Source organism: Eublepharis macularius, chromosome 12, assembly GCF_028583425.1.
Source record: "Eublepharis macularius isolate TG4126 chromosome 12, MPM_Emac_v1.0, whole genome shotgun sequence".
NCBI classification, from domain to species: Eukaryota; Metazoa; Chordata; class Lepidosauria; order Squamata; family Eublepharidae; genus Eublepharis; species Eublepharis macularius.
In genome coordinates, this window is record NC_072801.1 from 39,291,990 (window position 1) to 39,308,879 (window position 16,890).

A 16,890-nucleotide genomic window follows, 5' to 3' on the forward strand; every position below is an offset into this window, starting at 1 on the left:
TAAGCTTTCGAGAGCCACAGTTCTCTTCGTCAGATGCAGTTTTCTTCGTCAGATGCATCTAACAAAGAGAACTGTGGTTCTCGAAAGCTTATGCTACAGTAAAGTTGGTTAGTCGTAAAGGTGCTGCTGGACTCTTTTCTATTTCTCAGAAATGAGAGCAAAACTGTTTTATTGGCAGTTCCTTTATTGGCAGTCCAAGGCCCTTGGCATGGAACAGAATGCACCACAATCACCTCTGCCAACGCTTCTTCTGCCCAGTATCTTTCAAAGCTTGTGCTCCACTTCCTCCACACGAGATGAGACCACCTTGCCATCCACCAGTTCTTCAATAAGGGTCTTCACCCGGCGGCTTGCAGAGGGCTCTGTAAGGAGAGAGACAGGACAATGGGTCTGGGGAAATGACTGTGCAATATCCACGATGCTGGGGAGTGGTTAGTGAGTGCTCAGTCCTCAACACGGTGCTTGTGGGTGCCATGGTGCAGGCCAATAAAACTGGCCCCTGTGAAGGGCAGGAGCACGCCCACTGCCAGGTCCAGTGACATCACTGCCTGTGATCCTCTCCCCTGCGCATGAAGCTTCCCAGAAGTGATGTCATTGTGCCTGCTGGAAGCACATGCAAGCTTCATGCACATGGGGGAAGATCACAGGCAACCCTATCCCCCTTTCCTGCTTCCTTCTTTCCTTTGCACCTTTGTACCCATCAGCCAACCTAACATTATCCACTCCTCTGTCTTCAGATATATTTATTATCTCATGTATACCCCCACCTTTGTCCCCAACGAAGACTAAAAGCAGGTTACATCATTCTCATCTGAACCATTTTATCTTCACAAAAACCCTATGAGGTAGGTTAGGCTGAGAATATGTTACTGGCCCCAGATGACCCAGTGAGCTTCCACAGCAGAATGGGGATTTGAACCTGGGTCTCTGGATTGTAGTCTGAACTCTAACCACTACTCCACATTGACTTTCATGGGGTGGCTGCTGGGCCTGGGTGAATCATGCAAAGTCAGGTGGTAGCACGTCATCCAGTGGTTGCTGCTGGGCCTGGTGCTGTTGAATCCTCCCTCAAAGGCCAAAGCAGTCCTGGGAAGGGTCCTGTTCCCTCCCCCTGCTTTTTTATTGGCAGAAAGGTTTGAAGGCTGCAAATATTGTTGTGGTTGCCTAGCAACAACCAGTGAGGACATTTGTTTCTTAAAGCTGTGGGTACTCCTTCTATAATTTTGGAGGGTTCCTTCAATTTTTTTTGTTTAAGATTTCAGATTTTTCTGTACACATCAGCTTTTGATGTGTAGAAACAACTATCTGTTCATGGCTCCGGACTCCCTGTTTAAGTACCAACATATTTGGCCATGCTGAGAATTAGATATATTGATTATTATACATGCCAGTTATAAGTATCCCAAAGTACCTGGGGTGTGCGGCGGTTCAGCTTCTGATCTAAAGGGAGTGAAAGAACATTGGATCAGTTAAAGACCCACAAGCTTTGGAAGCTCCTGAAACAAAAACTGAATTCATGATATATATACACACACACATCACTACCTGGAGCCCTCCCACACAAAAATATACGCCCACGTCCATATTACAAACATAAACTATATTCCAACCAGTTTAGCAACCACGGTTTCTACTTTTTACCAAAATACTATTGGGGGGAACGACTTTTCTTCTAGATCGTATTGCCTAGTTCACCTTGTGCTTTCTCAGGCCTGCTTCAGTGGGAAGAGTCTGGTGGATGATGGACAGTGCCACACCTGCTGGACTGCTATTCCATATGCCACCACTATTTTTTGCAACTTTGGGGAAGGATTTGCTGCTGATGCACCTGCCTAGAAAATAAAGGCATTGCAACTCTCTGGTAGTGTATGGCTTGGTTTGCTCACGTGCATCATCTACAGCCATCGTCCAGGAAGGACACCTTTTGGGGTCTATGGCACACCTATGTCCTCAATTCCATATGCTGATTTGCAAGATGGTGAGAACTGGTCAGGAAATGTCCTGCCTTGTGATCTAAGTGGCCTTTTGATCCCTTCCAACTTTTATTCCAAGCCTGAGAAAGCTCACCCACATGATCTGCACTTCCCAGGATTCCTCAGTGGAGGAAGCCACAGCCATTAAACAGGATGACTAAAGCATGACTCAAGCAACAGAGCAGAACCTCCAAGTATTGAGGAAGGTGGGGGAACCTGTTTGTGCCTTCGCTGCCATCTGCAATACGGGGACTGCAGTATAGATCAACATGCCAGGGTTGTAGTTAAGCATTCCTAAAATAATGTAAGTGGAATGCTTTCAATCTCCAATAAGCCTATTATTGTTGTTTCTTACGCAAGCCAGTGGGGCAGTCCATGCCTGCCCACACCCCACACCCTTTGCTCACCCTTCAAGCAGACGCCGGTAAGTGGCGATCTCCTGCTCTAGTCTGGTCTTGATGTCCATCAGCCGTTTGTGATCTTCAGCTTGGTTCTGGGCGTCCGATCGCAGCTGCAGAAGCTCAGCCTCTCTGGCAGCGACAAGATCACGCAGCTGAGACAGCTCCATTCCGTAGCGGGATTCAGTCTCAGCCAAGGTACCCTCCAGGGCCACTTTCTGGAAAGGAAGAGGGATACTGTGTGAAGCTACCAAGGAGATGCTTAGCAATGCTTGTCAGAGTTTTTTGAAGGGGGAGAATAGATGGAGGAAGAATCACGGTAGCCTTACAGGCCTGTGGAGGGAGCCATGCTGGAGACATGCATGTTCAAACTAAGGAGGCAAGATGCTCGTGTTGCCCTGCTTCTTAAGTCCCAGAACTGCTTTCTTTTCATATACCATTTAGTTTTCAAGGTTCTAGTCCTCAATGTTGGTTTAAAATATAACTTTGCGACGTCTCAAGGGAATCACACACTGTGGATGCTTGAGTGTATTAAAATGGCCAGAATGTCTCAGAACTGAGACAAACCCACTGGTCCCAGATTGCTGCAGTTTGCTGTGTCTGGCTGTGGTTCCTAAATGACCTGAGATCCATTAACAGGGGATGTCAGAGATGGAACCAATGGCCATCTGCATGTAAATCAAGTGTTCTGCCATGCACCTCTAACCCCTTTGGGAGGGGGTGCAATAAAATACCTTGGGCTGATTCTACCTAACTCTTCATCGGAGAGTGCCTCTCATCCTGGGGGTGTATAAGGGAATAAAAATTGTTACTAAAGACTACTGCTGTGATTACCTTGGCCAGTAAAAACTAAATTAAGAGGCTTTTTAAAATGAAAATGCTGAATTCTCTGCCCATCACCAAACTCTGTGCTTGTGTAACCCCAGATTCCTCTGCCTCTTGTGTATAGAAGCTGATTTTTGCAAATGTGGGGATTATTCATCTTGACTCTACAAAACCAAACCAGACAAGACACTGGAAATTCCATTTCCAGAATGCAATACACGTTGATAAACTGAGTTATTAGTTGCATGGGGGCCCAATTTGGATTGGGACCGTGGCACAAGGGGGTGGTGGGTGGGTAGCCTTCTGCCCACACATGCCATTTTCCCAATATAAATGGCTCAGTTGGAGCAAACACACTGGTATTCATACCTGTACTCCTGTGTCTCCCCAACGGGATAAACAGCAGCCCCCAGGGGCTATTTTAGATTAGGAAAAAGATGTGGGAGGAAAGGGCTCCATCCCACCCCTACCATCGGGTTAAAGGTTCAGATCCAAATCATGCCATGGTCCCAGTCCCATGCACTGGGTCATTGAGGTTCTTTTTCAATCTGGGCTTTCCAGAGACAGAATCCCAGCATTGGGTCTGCCCCACCCCCAAGATGCATAAGTTGTTGCCTGCTCCTGACCGTGCTGCGGAGCGACTGGAGCTCGATTTCCAAGGCCTGGAGCAGCCGTTTCAGCTCCATGATCTTCATCTGAGCGGCCTGGAGGGCTTCAGTGCTGATCGCAACCTCCCGGCTGATGGCATCACACTGCAAGAGAGAGAGAGAGAGAGAGAGAAGGGAGCTCTCGGTCTGCTGCCCTTCCCAGAGCAATAGCCCAAATTCTGCACCAAGGTCATTCCGTATTCTGAGCCGATTCCCCCACCCACCCGCTGCCTTCTACCCTGGGCCCTGCTGCGACCTGAATAGGCTGTGCACATCTGAATGCACTGGCCAGGTGTTTGCTTCATATCATTTGTTTTGCTCCTGCCAGTCGAAAGGAGCCTTGCAGGTTTTTGCAAACAAGGCATTCCCTACCCTACTCCCTGGGCTCATGAAAGGACTGCCTTGTGTTCCCAAATCTGAAATTTCCACAAGGCAGTAGGCACCATCCGACAATTATTAAGCTTTTCTCTACATCTGAAAGGGCAAGACATTTGTGGGGCAGGAAACGGGGGAGGGGACAGATGGAGAGACAAAAAGCTCTTTGAATGCTCAGCACCTGCCAAACACCTTTGCAGAAATGCAGAATATCAACCTCCCTGCCAGGTATCTGCATCCGGAGCAGACTTCAGAACCTCACCAAGAGCTACTCCCGTCTATTGGACTTATATGAGACCCATACTCCAGGGAAGGATCCTGGATCCCAGTGCTTTCCCTCTGTGCCAGGGAACAAGTAATCCTGTGTAGTCCCTCCAAAGGGATTAGTCCCATCCACCTATTAAAAGGAGCATACACTGGGCCTGGGAAACCTATTTAAAAGGAATCCATAGTTGGACCTTAGCTGAGTAATATCAGTTGTAGAGAAAAGTGATAGGTGGTTGGAGCTGGTGTGCGGGCTGATGTGAGGGTAAGAGAGAAAATAAGCAACTTACACTTGCTTATGTTTAGAAAGGAAATAAGAGTACTTTATTATAGGAGCTCCATACTCTGCTAGGAAAGGAGGATAGATTTCTATCTACTTCTTTAGCCTAAGGATGGACATGGATGGCAGGACAAGTCCTGCATCCATGGTTGCAAGATGGAGAGAAGGGAGAGAAGTGTGACAAAGCCAGGAAGAGAAGGATGTCACGAGGAGGAAGTCCTGAGAATAGCAATCTGCACATCAAAGGATAGTCAGAGCAGTAAACAGATGTCCTGGCCTCTCTATCTTTCTGTCTCTTTGGTTTGTCCCCCTCTGAAACCTGAGGAAAGGAACAGCAACAAATTCTCCTCTTCTAACACAATCCACATCCATGTTGCTATGGGCTGCAGAGAATGGAGACAATCCTGCCTGTGGAGCTGAGCTGTATAGAAGGAGCAGGGCAACAGAGATTTGGCTTGGCTCAGCTTTAAAGCTGAGCTCTGCACTACGGCTTAAGAGATGCACAGTGCATTTTGCCCTTCATTTCTCGGAAGAGATCAGAGCACTGCCGTCCTTTGGCCCACAAGTTTGATACAGATGGCAAGGAAAAATTAACAGAAACAGGAAAAAAGGGGAATTGGGGGGTGAATATATGTTAATGGTATAACTAAACAGCATTAATCTCCAGGCATTGACCAAAAAAAGCAGAATCAGAGAGCAGCTAAAGGACGTAACTACGTTGCAAGCAACTGAGAGTCCGTTTGGTGTAGTGGTTAAGAGTGGCAGGACTCTAATCTGGAGAACTGGGTTTGATTCCCCACTCCTCTGCTTGAAGCCAGCTGGGTGACCTTGGGTCAGTCACAGTTCTCTCAGAACTCTCTCAGCCCTACCTACCTCACAGGGTGATTGTTATGAGGATAATAACACACTTTGTAAACCACTCTGAGTGGTAGTTAAGTAATCCTGCAGGACGGTATATAAATCGAAGGTTATTAATGTGAGGCTATCATGGTAACACAAAGCCTTTTTCTAAAACAACATTCTTTTCTCCTCCCGCACAACCCCCAATGCACATGATCCTGTTAATGCTGACCAATGGCTCTCTCCCCCTTCGGCACATCTTGCTTTGCTAAGCTTTCCCCAAACCTGGGCCTTGTGCAGTGCCTCAGCTTCCTGGCGGTTCTTTTCCATGACTTCCTCATACTGGTCGCGGATCTCAGCCAGGATTTTCTGCAGGTCGATGCCAGGCATGGAGTCCACTTCCACATTGATGGTGCCCCCCAGCCGTCCCTGGAGTGAGCCGACTTCCTACAAGGAAAAAAGCGGGATTGCTCTGTACGCAGGGGAGCTCCAGCAGAAGTCATGAGGGGCAGAGCTGGATAGAGATGGACATCAATGCCACGCCCCCAACGTTTTCAGAGTTGTGTTAAATTCAGTTGCGCAGCAGCCGAGAAGCTTCCATAGCCCACTTCTGAATGGTTCCTGTGATGTGGCCCCCACGTTCCTTGACCAATTCCAAGGGAACATTTGCCTACCACATTCGAAAGTACTTTTGAAACAAATGCATATTTGTGTATTTTCTTATTCTTTAGCTTCCAGCCCTCTGCATCCCCAACAGCCTGCCACAAATAGTACAGATTTTTAAGAAAAACCTCCAGTTGCCTATGCCTTTTCATATAACCATTTATGAAACTGTACAGAGAGGTGGGAGATAAGAATAAATAAAGGGGATAGGTAGGTAAAAATGTAAAGGCAGTCCCCCTGTGCAAGAACCAAGTCATTACTGACCCATGGGAGGACGTCGCATCACAACGTTTTCTTGGAAGACTTTTGTTACGGGGTGGTTTGCCATTGCCTTCCCCAGTCATCTACACTTTACCCCCAGGAAACTGGGTACTCATTTAACCGACCTCAGAAGGATGGAAGGCTGAGTCAACCTTGAGCCGGCTACTTGAACCCGGTTTCTGCCAGGATCGAACTCAGGTGGTAAGCAGTACTGCAGCTTACCACTCTGCACCATGGGGCTCTTAAATAAGGGGGATACTGGTGACGATTTACTCAGGGTGACCTTCTACAGTGTGCCTGTAACCAACCCCTTGGAAAGTCCCACTGTTTCCATTCATTTAGTATAAATGTCTGACTAAATAGTAAATATTTATAAAGCAAAGGGGGCATCTTGCTCTGTTTCCCTCATGGCCTCCCAGCATAACCCGGCCCTTTGAGTTTTGAACCCAGAGGCCTAAAATAAAGGGACGCCCACTCAGGCTTGTTCCCTCATTAAATAAAATGGAGGCGAGGGGGGAAATGATGTAAGCCACTTTGAGTCCCCATTGGAAAGAAAAGACTGGGTATAAAAATAAATAAACAACCCCCCCCCCTGGTCCTCTGATTTCCTGCTGCTCACAGAGACAGTTCAAATGAGGATTTATCTATGGCTGGTTTTCAGCTGATTTGCAGTCATGCTGAGGAAAAAAGTTCGTGGCAACCGCCTAGTCCTCTGCATTGAATCAGGTAAAATGGAGGATACTGCTGGCTTTGTAAAAGGACCCTCTGCCAAACTCTATCTGCCCAAAATCATAGATGTGTCACATTCTACTCCCAAACTGTCGCAATATCCACAGGAGAGGGTTGCCAGATCTTTGCAGCATCAGACCAGACAAGGAATCTGGGAGACAAGGGCTGGTACCTGGCAGATTGGGAGGGGGAACCCAGGGAGGCAGGGATGGCATCTAGTGGTACCTGGTGGAGGCAGATGACAGCACCAGGAGGGCCAAGGGCAAAATCTGGCTATGTCTGATGGCTCAGGGGTGGACCCTGGGGGTCATGGTAGCAGGTCCAAGAGAAAGGACTCTCCTCTGGCCAAGTACAAAATAGCCTGCCCCTTTGATTTTGTGCCCTGCCCCTACAGTCTTGAGATGAAAACTAAGACCCTAAAACATTAGATCCAAGAAGAGAAAAAATAAATTACTACAGTATAAGTAATAATCTAACATCAAGCATCCGTGAGTGAAACTGAGCAGCCAAGAACTTCCAGCAAGTCTCCACCTGACCCGCAGGTCACGAAGCCCTCCCACAGTCCCCCTCTCACCTCCTGGTGGTTCCTCTTGAGGAAAGCCAGCTCCTCCTGGAGGTTGTCCACTTGCACCTGCAGGCTAGCTCGGCTTGCGTTGAGCTCTTCCAGGGCCTTGCGCAAGCCTCCGAGGTCCCCCTCCACAGACAGACGCACCGCCAGCTCTGATTCCAGCCTGAGGGGCAGGGGAAACAGGGACAAAGCAGTCTGGATAGCACATTCCCAGCCACAGTTCTCAAAGATCACTAAACCAGGTGGAATGCAGGGTGATGATGACGACTCAGGCCCAAATTGTAGCGGCTGTTTTAATAGCAAACTGGAGTGCAGCATACAGGCCTCAGGGCAGGAAAGTAGCAATTCTAAATAGATCTGCCGCCTTTTGGTTTTTAAAATAACAGAGAGTCTTGGAGAACCTTAAAGACTGTATTGTAGTATAAACCTTTGGGAGCCAAGAGCCTCAGTGCCCTGACCGTTCCGCGATTTCTTGTTATCCGCGTGCCGTGCTGCTGATCATTGCACTATCCACACAATTTCACTGGTGGCAGATGAAAGCAAAACATTACGTCTTCTCTGTAAAGATGTGGCTGATGGTCACATTCCCTCCTTGGTCCAAATTGCAATTGAACAAATAATTGGTCCTTGTGCAACACCATCATTTCTGGGTCACACCAGAAGTGATGTCATCGGCCAATGACATGGGTGTAGGTACTAGGCACACTCCCACCTGGCACCCCTAGACAGAAATATCTAACTAAACAAATAAGAAAGTCGGTAGCAACCCTGCCCCCCAAAGAAGTCACGTGAGTCAAGAAGTCCACTCAACAGTCCTAACCTTGATTATAATGTTGGGTTCTGTAAATAAATTTGGCAGGTAATATAATAAAAAATACCAGAGTTACAGGATTAGATTTCTTCATGCATGTGCAAAACGTGAGCACGTACTCCTGGGCCCGTGCAATGACATCACTTCCAGAAATGATGTCATCCACCGCCTCCAGCTACCTGGGCAGCTTTTGCAGGGGGCTGGGCTCCGCTTTCTGAGGGCCCGGCTGTGGCGTGCTCCCTTGCACTCACCCTCCTGAGAAGTATCTGCCTATCCAGCCCCAGAGGGCCACTGCTTCCACAGCCACAATTTGCAAGGCAAGGAAGCAGGGTGCAGGTGGGCGGGCTGGCCACTCCTCCAGTGCACAAGAAGCAGGGTGGGTGGGCTGGGCAGGCAAGCGAGTGACGGAACGAGGGGCCGTGGGGCTGGCATCCATGAGGCCCAAGAGGTCGGCACCCAGCTTAAGCATGGCCTTGCAGTGGAGTGGGAGGCAGAGGCAGTGGCCTGGTGGGTCCTCCTGATAGGCCGTGCTCTTGTCGAGGAAGCGGGCCAGCACCAGCATGGCACCCCACGCCACGGAGCCTCTCCCGCTGGCTGAGTGCTGCGCCAGCTGGAGCCTGCCTGAGCTGACCCACTGTGGCACTCCAAGCCACACTGGTGCCCCTTTCCCTCACAGGTGTCCAGTATTTTGATTCCGTTTCTCCTGGACAGTCCAAGCAAGTACCAGATTGTCTGGATGAGAATGGGACTCCTGGCAATCCTATCTGTAAACTCAGGGGGACACTCACATTTGTTAAAGGGGGGGGGATTAATTTGTGTTTAAAACAATACCTAAATAGTAAGAGCAACGTCTGCATGTGCACAGTTAAGTTGCCATAATTACTCAAAATGGCTCTTGGAGGAAGAGGAGGAGGAAGTGGTGAAGAGGGAGGAAAGTGGCGTTAGAGGGGATAAAGGGGCAGTGCGAGAGAGTAAAGGCAAAGTGGAGCCAGAACCAGAGGGGAGGAAGGGAGGACAAAAGACAGGGAAGCAGAGCCGGGGAGGGGGGCACCCAAGGCTGGTGGCAGCATGGGGTTTCCCCTCCCACGTTTCTTCTCACAGGTTCCACTCTTGAAATACTGTATTTATAATCCCAAGGAGGGGGAAGGCTATGACAAGAGGCCTTACTTCACTCTGAAATCATCAGCGGCCAGTTTGGCGTTATCAATCTGAAGGAGCAGCCCGGCATTTCTTAAGGCCTCTTCTTGGATCTACAGAGAGAGAGAGAGAGAGAGAGAGAGGAAAGAGGACCGTTTGTCACAAATTGGCTCTCACACAGGACAGTGAACTTGGCAGGGGAATCTGGAGGTTGCCATGCAGCAGAACTCTATTCAGCTAATTTGTATACCAGCAGCACACGGCGCTAGTGGGGGGGTATCAAATAAGCACCATGGCCATCTCCTGAAGAACCAGCTTCTACAGATATCTGACGAATAAACCATCTTTAGAATTATTCTTCAGGTGGGTATTGTCATTCTGTTTGTTTTTTTGGCTTTGCATAACTGATACACACACACACACATCTACAAACACACAATCTGGTACATGATCATTTATTGGAATCTTCACAAATAGAAACTCAGGTTGCAAAAAAAAAAAATCAGAATCAGTAACTGACAATGTACCGTTCCATTTAAAAACACCACTGGAAGCTATCATTACCACCACTTCGTAGCCGTATGGCTTGGCGCAGAACCAAGCACGGCTCTTTGAAAAAGAAAAGCATATCTTCAATTAAGGTATATTGGAGGAATGCTAGAATGACCAGGATGTGAAGGGAAGGGAAGGGAATGTCAGGCAAAGAACATTATGGGACTGACGGTCTTCTTAGAGAGTCTTTACGGAAAGGGGAATGATAGAGGTGAATAGTTGCCCATAATCCAAGCGTGATCGATGCTCAGGCTTATGTTGGTGCACTAAAACAGCCACAGAGGGTGCTCCTGTGTATATTTATGACTTATTTAGACATCTAAAGTGTCTGCCACTTCCTAATACAGGACTTGCAACAACCAGTGGAGAGGTTATGAAAACTTTATGGGTTATTAATCAACATGAAAGTTATCACTAATGTTAAGTTGCTTGTTTCCAGTCATGCTGATGGGCTTTCTTATATCAGCTGCTTGTGGATCTCTTACTCTGTATTTTAATGTAGTTGGGCTTGTTGATTATAAAAAATGCTGACCCCTGCCATAAATCTTCCCAAGGAAATGTTAATTGTGCAGTTTCATGAGGCCCCACGTGGTGTTTCTATCTGTGGGGGGCCTAAGTGGAAGGAACAGGCACTCAGCAGGCCAGAACGGAATAAAAATTCCAGTGCCTCGTGATGAATAATTCTGATTTACCTTAGCTCTCAGCTCAGAAGCAGTGCTGAAATACCCACTCAGGTCAGGAGGCCCCGTCGATGCTCGCTTGGCATAGGTCTCCCGGATATGTTGTTCCAGATCCCTGTTGGAGTCCTCCAGAGATCGCACCTGACATATGGAACAGAGAGTTAAACTGGGTGAGGAGGTGATCAAAAGAAGGGAGGTTGCAGTTGAAGTAGCAGAGGACATGCTTTGCAATGTAAGTTTGAAACACGACCACTAGAGGGAGCCACTGGAGCTGGTTTCCCTTTTTGCACATTAGCGTCTTTTCACACAGCCAGAGGTGGCCACTGCAGGAAGAGCGGGAGGTGCTGGCAAATTTTAACCAGAGAGACAGACTAACAGTCAGATTCATCATCTGGAATACTGGAGAAAAAACCACTGGAAAGGTCAACACTACACACACCACTGAATTGATTGTGCCCATGTTAATGAACTGGAAGGGAGCCTTGTGGATTTTCCATCTCAAGCTCCTAAAGTCACTTCCAAAACTTTATAAGAACATAAGAGCCTCACGGGATCAGACCAGTGGTCCATCTAGTCGAGCATCCTGTCTCATACAGTGGCCAACCAGTTACTACGGAGGATCAGGCAGGGCATAGAGGTTGAGGCCTTATCCTGAAGTTGCCTCCTGACACTGGTAGTCAGAGGCTGACTGCCTCTGAATGTGGAGGTTCCCTTCATTCACCATGACTAGTAGCCACTGATCAATCTATCTTCCACGACTAATCCCCTTTTAAAACAGTCTATGCCTCTGGCCATCAATACTTCCTCTGCCACTGAATTCCACATCTTAATCGCTCCACATGCAAAGAAGTATTTTCTTTTGTCTGCCTTGAATCTACTGTCCATCAGCTTCATTGGATGCTCTCAAGTTCTAGCATCGTGGGAGAGAGAAAAAGTTCTCTGTCCTCTCTACCCTATGCATAATTTTATAAATCCCTAAACTGAAAAGTTCTTCCACCCATTTAACAAATTTCACCTAATTTTGTACTAAGTAAACCAGTAGTGACCTGCCAGTTCACACAAGCTCCCGAGCAAAAAGAAAAGAGGTTCCTTCCAATTCTGTTTCCAAAGGAGGCACGCTTATGAATTTTTCTTCAATAAACAGGAAGGATATGTTCCTGATCACCAAAACCCCGCCCACCTCACATCAGTAGACTGAAGGAACGCTCACGTGGACTCTTCTGAATTCAGCACTGGAATTTGAAGAGCAGTTGAGGAGAGTTCCTCTGAGCATGTATGAAGTGCCTTTGCCCTGGCACCTCTAAGGTTAGGAAGAAGGGCTATTGTAGCAGTGTAACTTCCACCCCTGCATAAGCCATAACTCATCTCTTTCAGAATTAAGCGTCAAGAACGCTTCTGTTGCATCGTACTTTGAATAACCTGTCCTACAGTATAGATGGATTCCAGGCAAGTGGGTGACATAATAACACTTCTGCCAGTTTGATATATGTTAGAAGATACATAAGATGCCATTTCCTTGTGAGCAATCCATGTGCATATACAAGCTTCTAAAGTTGACACATGGAGAGAAATGTTTAGAAATGTTCTTTTAATTTGGATATGTTGGAAAAAAATTGATGTTATAAATGATATAATCAAGGTGTTCTGGAGCATGTCAAGAATGCCTTTTCCTCCTCACTGATCATCTTGTCCCCACACACGCAAAGTTCCCAACACAGAGCCAAGCCGTAATGTCTCTTTCAAAATTAAGCATTTCCTCATTCCTTTTCACACCATTCTGAGAGCACATTCTAAGAAGTTAAAGGTTGAGTTATTTTTTTAAAAGATAACTATTAAAACGTATAGCTTCTGGTGGTACTGCAGTACCACCAATAAACTGTTACTGGACTTCACGCCAGCCCATACCTGCTCGCTTTCTCAGCTGGGTCACACTCACCCTTTCCAGGTAGGCTGCAAGACGGTCATTCAAATTCTGCATGGTACCTTTTTCATTAATATCAAGGATGTTGGTCTCCTGCCCATAACGCCGCATTAGCCCATCCTTGGCAAGAGACAAGAAGCCACTAGTAATCCCACTCCCCCCGAAGACATTTGACATTGACTGAGATCCTGCTAAGGCCAGCAAGCTTCCTCCTCTGGGTCCCTGGACACCTCCTGAGAAGGACCGGCTCCGGCTGGAGAAAGCAGTCATGGTTCCCGCAGCTGCAGAAGGCGATGCCGAAAGAAAAGTCAGCAATAAAAACCTTGAAGAATGCCCTTATATAGGTGAGCTGAGAGGCAGGACTAACTCCAGCCCTCTCCCCCACTGGATCATCTTGTTCTTCATATGGACATTCAACAAGAAGAGCATTTGTTTTGGAAACTTAGCTCAAAGTAAGGGTTTTTTTCCTCCTCTCTTTCCCGAGGCAAATTCACAAGGCCATTGCGACAACCACTGATTAGATTTGGATCTTGGGAAATTTGTCAGTGCCAGATGGATGCCAAGATAACCCAGACGAAATGTCCAGTGTCCCATTTCCTCCAGTCTCCAGATCATACCAAGAAGATATGGAAAACGGATGTATGCTGGGCGGGGGTTGGGGAATATTGCTGATTTGAATCTGTGAGAACAACAGACCGAAGGAAACTGTTCAAGAAGAATGAAGCCAGTCAGACGTATTCCTGCTCTAAACAGAAATGTTTAAGGTGTAGCTTCATATATCCATTACATGTTTATCCCTCCAAGGATTTTCATTCCTCTTAGTGGGTGCAGGACATGTCTTTGCTAATGTAGCATTACAGAACTTTGTTTTTAATGTAAAACCAGGCACAAAAAGTGGAGTTTGGGGGGCGAGGAGATGTGTGGTTCTAAAGGAACATTTGTGCAGTTCTAAAATTCAGATCATGCAGAAGTTGTATTATGTTAGTTTGAATTTAGCAATCTTTGGCATGAGAACTGTCAAATTCGCAGTTTTGCGGATTCTCTCTCTGTGAAAGCTGCTAAATATCATGCAATATGACTCTAAGCAACAAAGCATGTGTATGCACACAGAAGGAAAATGCACAGGTGTGTCGCAGCAGTGCACATGATGTGTGTGAATTACAGTCACTGTGCAGTTCCAACTTTTCCTTTTTAAATACATGCTCTTAGCATTTACCCTTGATTGATGGTAGCACAGCTCTTACTTTAGAGCTGCAAAATCTACTGTTAATGCTGTTTCCCTGAGGAAAAGTGTCTAGGTACTGACTGTAACTTCTGTGCTGTTTTTATTTAACTGCATCCTCCGTTCCTATTTCATTTAAGGAAACAAAGGTTACATTCTTCAAAACCACAAACCAAAATCAGAAAACAATGGTAGTTTGACCCATGCAGAAGTGAGAGTGAGAATTAGCTACAAAAATAGTTTATTCTCACAAGTGGGGATTCATCTACTAATTTTCCTCTTGATGGCATGAAGAATTCAGTGTAAACGTTCTTTTGAAAAACCAAGAAATTCCACTATGGTTTTTAAAAAACTTCTTTCAGTTGCGTTTAACACTGGCAGCGGACACTGTGGTGCCTTTTGGATTAAGAACAGTTCATGCTTTGCACGGCAATCCTATTTTATTGCTGATACACAGAACAGTTCAATGATACACATGTCCATAGACTTGTAAGGGCCAGAATCCATAAAGCATTGCAGATTTGGGTAGGGCTGTCAGGTCAATGGAGGGAGTCTTATACTAGTTGTAGACATCAGGAATATTCTCTCTGGCTTCTGCATGTTGTGATGTTCCAGGGCAACACTTATTAAGGGCATTAATGGTGACATGAAAATTGGCCCTAAATCAGCCCATTGCAGAAAGCAGGGCTATCTACTCCTTAGGCCACTCCAACTAAGCTATACAATTCAGACCACAACATTCCAGTTCTACAAGCAGAGATATGAAGAGAGCTGCCTTTACCAAAGGCAGAGGATTTTGTTAAAAATTCTACCTTTGAATTGGGTAAAAGGGGTCTTCGGCATTTTGGCTGTTCTATGAAGATGCAACGTTAACCGGGAAACATAGTTTTAAAAGACAGAGCTGGTGGAGATCGCTCCTCAGAGGGTTTGTTAATTTCATCTTCGCCTCCAGGAAGAAGTGAAATCGGCAGAGCCTTTGGGGAGGCAAAGATGAAATTAACAGACCCTCTCTGGAGCAATCTCCACTGGCTCTTGCCTTTTTAAAGAACGCTTCCTGGCTATCTCTGCAGGCTCTGTCATTTTAAACTACCCACATATAGAGAGGTGAAATTGACAGAGCCTTCGGGGAAGCGAAGATAAAATTAACAAACCCTCTGAGGAGTGAACTCCACCAGCGGTGTCTTTTTAAAGTACACTCTCTGGCTAATATTGCGTCTCCCTACACTTGAGTGTCCCATGTAACATGTCTTGTGTAGAGAGACTAGAGTGAGGAATGTTGAAACTAGGGATAGTTCACATGAAATACATGGATGGTTCTACGGTTAAAGCATAATAGAATTGGGGGAGGGGCTTCTGGAAACATCAACACAACTAGCAGGAATTTTCCAGTGCCTGGAATTTATTGTGCTTATGGATTCATGAACATAAAAGAAATACCATGGAAAATTCCAGGTATGAATAGTTCCAACAACACATTCCAAACTACATCCTGAAAGTGCAGTAGGCTTACAGTAATACAACAAATGCCATTCTCATTTAGCCTATAAGGGGCAAAGATTGTGCTCTGCAAATGTTTTAATCCAGAGCAGACCTGAAGCTGAGCCACAAATTATTTTTTATTTGTTTACGTCATTACGTTACTTAACGTCATTACATTACGATGGAACTTCCAAAGGACCAATCAAGAATTAACTGTCATGTTAATTTAATGAAGTCTGCTTGTGAAGAGATCTCATTGCTCTTACCTCTCCTTTTCCTCCTACTTTTTTCTTTCCATAACTGTAGAAATGTAGACTCTAAATGCCTTGAGGAAGTGATCTTTCTCTTTCTGCTGTAAAATCCCATGTACTGTTAAGTGAACAGACTGCGGCAACTATTCCACTGAGCTGACATGCCCCTCCAGCTATAAAATACCCAACAAACACACATCGCCATATCTTTTAAATGGGGGGGATGAATGCAATTAAGAGGAACAAGTGGGGAAGGCAATAAAGGAGAGTTGTGCAGAAATAGGCTTTTGCCTGGCAATTGCTTGCTGAATTAGTGGTAAGTCAGACACGCAAGCTGGTATCTGTATGGCAGAGCTTTCAATGGGATGCTTAGCTCATGCACATTACATTCAAAGGCATTTACCCTGCCTTCCTAACTTCTCTGAAAATTTTTTGCAGGTCTCATTAATAAGTAACCAAAGAAAGGAACAACCGTGGTGTATGAAGTTATTTTCCCCTGGAGGTCTACACTTGTAAGTAACAAAGCAAAACTATCCAGCTGCCGCATAAGTGATGAAGTGTGTTTCACAAGATGCTGTTTTCCTTTTACGTACCCTGAAGGAAAGAACAGAGAAGGGTAGGGTTCTGCCTATTTATTTATTTATTTATAAAGAACAGAGAAGGGTAGGGTTCTGCCTATTTATTTATTTATTTATTTATTTATAGTCCGCCTTCCTCATTGAGAAAGTGTAAGTCAATATGATCAATAGCTAGGACATCCAATAAAGAATGCAATAGGGCTTGGATTGCTGTAATTTGAAAACAAGCAGAAACCTGACAAAGCATAAACAATTAAACATGACATATCAAATGATGTGGACACTACCTAGTGGAAGCGTACTTACAGCAACAAACAGTACACAGTAGAAGAGTCTACAGTCCCTATCCCTTTTCCAAAGCATCTTCTGAACCAGTTCCTTTCATTACTGCCCTCTGACCCTTGTAAAAAAACCCTTCTGAATAATTCAGTTCTGC

At 46.0% G+C, this 16,890-nt stretch overlaps 1 protein-coding gene across 1 annotated transcript; it reads right to left on the bottom strand.

Moving 5' to 3' along the window:
* Window positions 1–143: 143 nt before the first annotated feature.
* On the bottom strand, window positions 144–13,217 carry LOC129340690 (keratin, type I cytoskeletal 17-like). The gene is made up of 9 exons (XM_054995623.1): window positions 12,940–13,217; window positions 11,016–11,144; window positions 9,802–9,884; window positions 7,830–7,986; window positions 5,888–6,049; window positions 3,823–3,948; window positions 2,381–2,589; window positions 1,412–1,440; window positions 144–362 (listed from the first exon to the last, which is right to left on the bottom strand). The coding sequence occupies exons 1-9, from the start codon at window positions 13,192–13,194 to the stop codon at window positions 265–267; spliced, it is 1,248 nt and encodes a 415-aa protein (XP_054851598.1). The 5' UTR covers window positions 13,195–13,217; the 3' UTR covers window positions 144–264.
* Between the last annotated feature and the right edge of the window lie 3,673 nt (window positions 13,218–16,890).